The sequence below is a fragment of the Cebus imitator genome, unplaced genomic scaffold, assembly GCF_001604975.1.
Source record: "Cebus imitator isolate Cc_AM_T3 unplaced genomic scaffold, Cebus_imitator-1.0 Scaffold329, whole genome shotgun sequence".
Classification (NCBI taxonomy): domain Eukaryota; kingdom Metazoa; phylum Chordata; class Mammalia; order Primates; family Cebidae; genus Cebus; species Cebus imitator.
In genome coordinates this window covers 3,389,583-3,397,968 of record NW_016107644.1, presented here as the reverse complement: position 1 = coordinate 3,397,968, position 8,386 = coordinate 3,389,583, and the positions used below count along the sequence as shown (strand labels likewise).

Genomic DNA, 8,386 nt, shown 5'->3' with positions numbered 1-8,386 from the left:
GGAGGTTGCCGTGAGCCGAGATCGCGCCATTGCACTCCAGCCTGGGTAACATGAGTGAAACTCCGTCTCAAAAAAAAAAAAAAAGGATGATCATTTCAATTGGTGCAGAAAAAGTATCTGCCATAATCCAACATGCTTTCATTATAAAAACACTCAGAAAACTAGTAATAGCGACTGGTAACTTCCTCAACATGATAAAGGACCGTTATTAAAAATCCATAGTGCTTGCTTCAGCAGCACATACACTAAACGTGGAACGATACAGAGAAGATTAGCATGACCCCTGCACAAGGATAAAATGCAAATTCATGAAGCATTCCATATTTTTAAAAAACACACACACAAACAAAAAAAAACATGCACAGATAACATCACATGCAATGGTAAAAGATGGAATGCTTTCCCCTTAAGATCACCAACAAAGCAAAGATGCCTGCTTTCACTACTGATATTCAACATTGTACTGGAAGTTCTAGACCGACAAAAATAAAATTTAAAAAAGGCACCCAAACTGGGAAGGAAGAAGTGAAACTATCTCTATTTGCAGATGGCATAATCCTATATACAGAAAATCCCAAAGAATACACCAAAAGAACTACTAGAGCTAATAAACAAATTCGGCAAAGCTGTAGGGCACAAGCTCAGCACACAAAAATTACTTGTTTTTATACAACAGCAATGAACAATCCAAAAAAGAAATTAAGAAAATAATTTCATTTATAATAGCATCCAAAAGAAGAAAATACTCAAGAATAAATTTAAGGAAATAAAAATATCCGTATACTGAAAATGGCAAAACACTGCTTAGAGATGACCTAAATAAAAAAAAGGACATCCCATGTTCATTAATTGGAAGACAATAGTGTTAAAATGTTAATGTCACCCAGAGTGACTAACAGATTCAATGCAAAATTCCAATGTCCCTTTTTTCACAAATAGAAAAGCAATGTTCAAATCTATATAGAATTGCAAGGGGCCCTGATGAGCCAAAACAACAACAAAAAAGAAGAACAAAGTTGAAGCACTCAAACCTCCTGAATTCAAGTCACTAAAACGCTGGGCACAGTGGCTCATGCCTGTAATCCCAACACTTTGGGAGACTGAGGTGGGTGGATCACCTAGGTCAGGAGTTTGAGACCAGCCTGGCCAACATGGTAAACCCCATCTCTGCTAATAATACAAGAATTAGCGGCGCGTGGTGGTGCACACCTGTAATCCCAGCAACTCAGAAGACTGAGGCAGGAGAATGCTTTAACCTGGGAGGTGGAGGTTGTAATGAGCCAAGATCGCACCATTGCACTCCACCCTGTGTGACAAGAGTGAAACTCCACCTCCAAAAAAAAATAGAAAGTTACTACAAAGCTCCAATAATCAGAACCATGTGGTATTGGCGTAAGAACAGACATGTAAACCACTGGGATAGAGCTGAGAGTCCAGGCCAGTGCGGTGACTCACGCCTATAATCCCGGCACTTTGGGAGGCCGAGGCGGGCGAATCACAAGGTCAAGACCATCCTGGCCAACAGGGTGAAACCCTATCTCTACTAAAAATATAAAAATTAGCCACGTGTGATGGCATGCACCTGTAATCCCAACTACTCAGGAAGATGGGCCAGGAGAATCGCTTGAACCCACGAGACAGAGGTGCAGGGAGCCAAGATCTCACGATTGCTCTCCAGCCTGGGTGACAGAGCAAGACTCCATTTCGAAAAAAAAAAAAAAAAAGACTTGAGAGTCAAACCCACATATCTAGGATCAACTGATTTTCAATAAGGGGGCCAAGACCATTCAATGGGAAAAGAATAGTGTCTTCAATAAATGGTGCTCGACAATTGGATATTCACATGCAAAAGAATGAAGACGGCACCCTACCTCACATCGTTAACAAAAGTTAACTTAAAATGGATCAGTGACCTAAATATAAGGGTGAAAACCATAATATTTTTAGAAGAAAACAAAGAGGGTAGACCCTCGTGACCTTAGATTTGACAACAGACTGTTAGCTATGACACCAAAAGCATGAACAACTAAAGAAAAAATATAGATACATTTAATTTATCAAAATTTAAAATTCTTGTACATTAAAGGGCATTATCAAAAAGTGACAAGGAGCTGGGCATGGTGGCTCATGCCTGTAATCCCAGCACTTTGGGAGGCTGAGGTGGACAGATCACGAGGTCAGGAGATTGAGACCATCCTGGCTAACATGGTGAAACCCCGTCTCTACTAAAAATACAAAAAATTAGCTGGGCGTGGTGTCACATGCTTGTAGTCACAGCTACTCGGGAGGCTGAGGCAGGAGAACTGGTAGAACCCAGGAGGTGGAGGGTGCAGGGAGCCGAGATGCAGCAGAGATTGTGTCACTACACGCCAGTCTGGGTCACAGAGCAAGACTCTGCCTCAAAAAAAAAAAAAAAAGGAACAAGCATCCCTATGCTATAGAAAAAATATTTTAAAATCACACATTTCATACAAGTTTAGTTCTCAGAATGTACAAAGAACCCTTACAACTCAACAACAAAAATAAACCACCCAATTTTAAAATGGACAAAGGACTTGACTTTTCTCCAAAGAAGATACACAAATGGCCAATAAACACATGAAAAGAGGCACAACATCATGAGTCACTAGGGGAATATAAGTCAAAACCACAATGAAATACTATTTCACACTTACTAGGATGGCTACAGTCAAAAAAAAAAAAAAAGAATAGTAACAACTGTTGGTGAAGATGTGAAGAAATTGGAAGCCTCATACGTCACTGGTGAGAATGCAAAATGGTAGAAAATAGTTTGGCGATTCCTCAAAAAGTCAAACATAGAGTTATCATATGACTCCAAAATTCCCTTCCCAGGTATATACCTAAGATATTGAAAATAGGTATTCAAACAAATACACGTACACACACGTTCAGAGCGGCAATGTTCAAAATGGTAAAAGGTAGAAACAACCCGCCTCTCCACGGACAGAGGAATGCATGAACAAAACGTCATTTACCCCAGCAATGAAACAGTGTTCCACCATAAGAAGGAACGAGGTGGTGACATACCTCACAAGGCGGAGGAAGCTCAAAAACACGTTGAGCAAAAGAGGCCAGACACTAGCGTCACATATTATATGCCGCCATTTACGTGAAATATCAAGAACAGGTAAATCCATAATCCACAGAGACAGAAAGTGTTAACGGCTGACAGGGCTGGAGGGACAGGGTAATTAATGCAGAATTATTGCTTAATGTGTCCAGGGTGGTCTTTGTGGTGATGAAAATGTTCTGGAATTCAAGAGACTTGGCTGCACAACACTGTGAATATACAAAATGCTACGGAATCACGCTGGCCTGGGAATGATCTCTGCCTCCTTGCCTCTTGTCACATTGGGCCACTCTTCGGGCCCACGTTGGCTCTTACCCTCTCTCATGCACACACCCCCAGGCACAGCTGTGTTTTCACGGGCATGATACCACCCTGGAGAAGCATTTCCCCAAGGGACTCATCAAAAGCACTGTGGGATACCAATTACACCCCCAAGCCAGGGACCCCTTCCATGGCCTGTCAGTCTGGAGGGGGCAAGCAGGGCTGTCAAGAGGCAGCAAGGTATCCTGTCCCGTGAAGGGTGGACACAGGCCTCCGTCTACCAGACCCTACTGGGTGGGACCTTCCCACCAGAAAAGGCAGCTCCTCTTCCGTGTACAGGCACCACCCTGGGGCCCCAGTGGGGGTAGGACACGGCAAGCCATGACTGTCACATCCTCGGAGCAAACGTGTACAGATGGCATGAGAGTGACAAAGGCAGACTGAATCAATCAGGTCTGAATTAACCCCCCTGTGCCTCAGTCTCCTTCTCTGTAAAACAGTCTAATAATCACTCCTTGGGGAGTTGTTGAGAGGGTGAATTGAGATAAGGGCTGGTATGAAATCCTGACAAACACGTTGCCCCTCTCGTGTCTGTGTGCGACAGCTGAGCAGGTAAGGGTGTTGTTGGCCCCTGGAGCCAATGACCACATCAGGACAAACGGACGCAGGTGCCTGTTCCTTACCACTCAGGAACGGTGTATCTAACCCTAACCAAGCAAGCACACCTGGGTTGGATGGCCAGGAAGTCACAACCATGGTGACCCCAAGAGCCCTGGGGTATCTGTCCACAGCACACAAATAAGGGGCTGATGGGGTCTTCCCGCCCTCCCTCCAAGCCACTAAACCAAGGCCACCAGCCACAGTCCAGCCCCACCCAGAATCAAATGCCACAGGAGGCCACAGGGAGAAGGGGATGCTAATGACCGTAAGAGACCATGTTTCACTCAAGAGAAGCTGAGGTGCAGAGGTCCTAGACAGCTTTCTCATGGTTAGCCAACTACAGGCAGAAAAGAAGGCCTCACACATGCATAAACCAGGCTCCTCCAAGGCTAAGGGCCACCTCCAAAACATTCCCCAGCCCAAATCAGCAGTAACTTATCCCTTGCTTCTTATGCAAACCCCAAACCTTACCACAGTTCTCCCTGACCTGACCCTGGGCTCTGACCCTACCCATCCGACTGGCCCAGTTACTTACTCAACACACACTTCCCTACAGTGGCCATGAGAGCGTCTGCCACAGCCTCAGGTGGTTCAGCTGTTAAGGTGGCCCTGACACAGCTTGGGGTGGAGGGGCTCAAAACCAAGCCTTACAGAGGGATGTTCAGGGGGGCCCTTAAACATGAACCTGACCTTAATCTTCACCTCAGTCCAAAATTTGACTCCAGCCCTGCCCATAACCTCACATTAGAACCAAGTGAGATTCCAACCCTTACAACTGCCCCAAACACTTGCTGCCTCACTGTCGCTTCAAATTAAAACAAAAACAAAAGTTGAGGACACCTGCAAGTAAACACGCGTGGCAGGAAGGGGATCCTGGGAGTCCGAGTTCCAGAGAGAGGCACAGGCAGAAAAGCCTGGCCCACCCAGGACATGTAGGGATCAGCAAGGGAGCTCCTGTGCAGCCACGTGGCTGGAAGGAGCCTCTGGCCAGCAGCAACGCTCCCAGAGGGGAGCCTACCCTCTCCCGCAGCCACGACAGGATGGTCCCAGCCTAGCACCACACCCGCTACAGACCTCCCAGAGGCTCGGGTGTCCCAGCTGAAGCCGCACGTGTGTCTCCTGGTTTTCCTTCCAGGACCGTGAGTCGCACACACACCAGGCTTTCCTCTACATGCAGGCAGCGGGGGCCCAAAGCTCTTGCCCTGAAGATGGCTATGGCACGATTCCCAGCCCCATTCTGCTTCCCCATCACTGTTTTGTTTTCTTTACGTGTCGTTTGTGATCTTTTCATGTTGACAGCTTGCTATGGACCACCTAGACTCACTGTTGCTACAGGGTGAAGTCAAACCCATCATCCCCATGTCTCCAGCTGGCCCTTCCTAGGATTTAATGGGAAACAGGGACTCTGACCCTAACTTCAACCCCACTCCCAACCTACGCTGCCCCCTAAGCCCGATGCTAGCCGCAGCCCACAGCCCAAACCTCACCATGCTCCCCTCCCAGACCAAAACCAATGTCCACTCAACACAGGCCCTTCCCTTGGCCTGTTCCTCATGCCTACAGTGGCCACCCAGACATCACTGACCACACAGAGCAGATGTACGGTGTGGGGCCCCTCTGTTACATCACCACTGACCCCCATATCTGCTGGGCCCCAGAAAACCACATGAACCTACATTCAACAGGGACACCCAGGTGGGCAGAACTCACCAACATCCGAGTCTTTGTGGGTCTTGATGACCTCTGCAAGCTCAAAGTTCCCTGCGATGATGGCCACCTGAGGGAAGTGGGAGTCAAGGTGTGGAGGGGCAGGGAGGGGGCTGAGCAGTGCCAGGCTTGCCTCCCCAGCCAGCCCCAGCTGCTCCTTCTTGAGCTCCTGTGTGGAGTCTCCCTTGACTGGGGGCCCCAGAGACCCCAGCCCATCCCTCTTCTCTACTGACACACACTCCTGTAACTGGGATGCCACAGGCATGCCCCATAACTAGAGTGACCCGCCATCTGCCTGGGACCGAAGGGCTAGCAGATAGGAGAAAGTCGGAGCTAAAACCAGCAGTCCCAAGCAAATGGGCACACTGGTCTGTCCCAACATGCAGCCGTGTTCACCATGTTTCCAGTCTCAGCCAAGGCCCCGCCGCTGCCCAAGCCGCTAAGCTCATCCCGCTTCCCATGACCCTGTATCCAGTCTTCCAACAGGCCCTGGAGTATCTGCTTCCAGATGTGCCCAAACCCACCTGGCAGCCCACTGCTGCCTTCACTGTCCATGACCACACACCTCAGCAGCCTGACTACTCTTCCTGCACCTCCCTCCTATTGAAAATAGAGTTCTGGGCCGGGCGCGGTGGCTCAAGCCTGTAATCCCAGCACTTTGGGAGGCCGAGGCGGGTGGATCATGAGGTCAAGAGATCGAGACCATCCTGGTCAACATGGTGAAACCCCGTCTCTACTAAAAAGACAAAACATTAGCTGGGCATGGTGGCGCGTGCCTGTAATCCCAGCTACTCAGGAGGCTGAGGCAGGAGAATTGCCTGAACCCAGGAGGCGGAGGTTGCGGTGAGCCGAGATCGCGCCATTGCACTCCAGCCTGGGTAACATGAGTGAAACTCCGTCTCAGAAAAAAAAAAAAAAAAAAAGAAAATAGAGTTCTGGCTCCTTTCCTGGGCCACAAACCCCTACGATATTCCCCTGACTTCCCAGCAAACTCCAAGTCACAGAGACCACATCCACCTGGTCATCCGTTCCAACCGACCTGGCCAGAGAAAGGGCCTGGAAACCTCCTCTGAATTACATCAGCAGCTGGGACCACACCCCCTCTCCAGTTCAGCTTCTGCACCCCTGCTGGTCTCTTGGTGGCTGAGAGGGGTCAGACCCACACCTGCCATCCCAGTCTTCTCACCCTCCCCACCCCTCTGCCCCCAGAGCCCTTCCGACCCTCCTCTCTCCCTGGCAGGGCGATGAAGGGAAGGAACATCGACACCAAGTACTGCCTCACGTGCTGGGCCTGCCCCCCCCACCTCCTCCTGCAGCAGTCCTGGGGGAGGTGCTCCCTTAGGACTTTCCAGGGAAGAACCAAGGTTCAGAGAAGTCAAGTCACACGCCCCAGAGACAGACCCTCGGGGGCAGCCTTGCACTCCTGTAAGCCCCCGCTGTACCTGGAAGGCCGTCTGGCTGTTGTAGTTGCGGACATCCCTGTTGGCTCCACGGAAGAGCAGGACACGAGCACAGCTCTCCTGTTGGCGGGAAGAGGAGGTCACAGCTGGGTGGCTGGAGAGACCATCTGAGCACAATAGCACATGTGCACACAGGAACACACACATGGCGCGTGTAGGGCACAGGCCCTCACACACACACACAGACTCACACCTATGCGCTCAATGTATACCTGAGTGGCACAGGGACAAGCTGGTAGGTATACACATGCAGGGATCACCTAGCCCAGAGGGCCTAGATGTACCCAATTCATACCTGGCTATCCAGAACACACGTGCACGTGTGAAGCACTTGTGTCCAGAGAACAAAGGTGCATACGTAGGCCTATGAGGCTGTGCTGTGACCACAACTCTCTGCAGAACCCAGAGCACACGTATGCACAGTGCACACAGGCATGCACATACACAACCACTGTACAGGATCACCTGTGTGCACACACACGTACGCCCCCCAGCACAGGCAAGTACATCCACACTCCCCAGTGCACACATGTGCAGCACACGCAGTCACACCTGGTTGTAGAGGGCACAGATGTGCAGGGCTGTGTTCCCTGAGGCATTCTGGGCCCCCATGTCTGCCCCGTAGAACAGCAGGTGCTCCAGGTGCTGCACGTGCCCGAAGCGGCAGGCCTAGGGGAGGAGAAAGGTGCTGCAGGGTCCCTGGGCAGAGGCTAGTGCAGGGCTGTTGGCCCTACAGGGGCACGGGGTGTCCCTTATGCTGTGCTGAGGTGCAGGATCCAAGAAGTAAAGAGACAGGACACTGAAGAACTGCTGAAGAGCAGCTGGACTCGGGGGGCCACGCCACCTATGAGTGGAGACCAGCGAGAGCCCCAAATGCCCAGAAGCATCTGTATTTATTAGGTACAAGCAGGGGGCAGGGTCATAAGTGAGGTCATCATCTATAGGGTTAGTGATACGGCATATAATAACATGAGTCACAAGCAAGGGGGCCACCGCATTATGTCACCTGGGCAGAGAGGTGGGCCATGCGCAGTAGTAGAGGGTCGTGTATAGAAAAGGGGTCCACCCCCATTAGGTCACCAAGGCAAGGAGGTGGGCTGTGTGCAGCAGGTGTCATGCGCAACACTTCTTATCTGGGGGATGGAGACTTCAAAGGATTTCTAATAGAAGGATACTGTAAGCCAAGCAATGGGAGCTGACAGACGTG

At 50.0% G+C, this 8,386-nt stretch overlaps 1 protein-coding gene and 1 non-coding gene across 7 annotated transcripts in view; one reads left to right on the top strand and one right to left on the bottom strand.

Moving 5' to 3' along the window:
- SHANK3 (SH3 and multiple ankyrin repeat domains 3) overlaps positions 1–8,386 on the bottom strand; it is a 58,383-nt gene that overhangs the window by 42,702 nt on the left and 7,295 nt on the right. For all 6 annotated transcript variants that reach the window (XM_037730098.1, XM_037730099.1, XM_017504968.2 and 3 more), the window contains 3 exons: positions 7,732–7,848; positions 7,162–7,239; positions 5,723–5,789 (listed from right to left, as the gene is read on the bottom strand). In XM_037730098.1, coding sequence (XP_037586026.1) covers positions 5,723–5,789; positions 7,162–7,239; positions 7,732–7,848 — 262 coding nt within the window. The remainder of the gene's footprint in view (positions 1–5,722; positions 5,790–7,161; positions 7,240–7,731; positions 7,849–8,386) is intronic.
- LOC119467774 lies at positions 222–328 on the top strand. Its single transcript, XR_005196398.1, has one exon. It is a non-coding gene; the product is annotated as a U6 spliceosomal RNA (small nuclear RNA).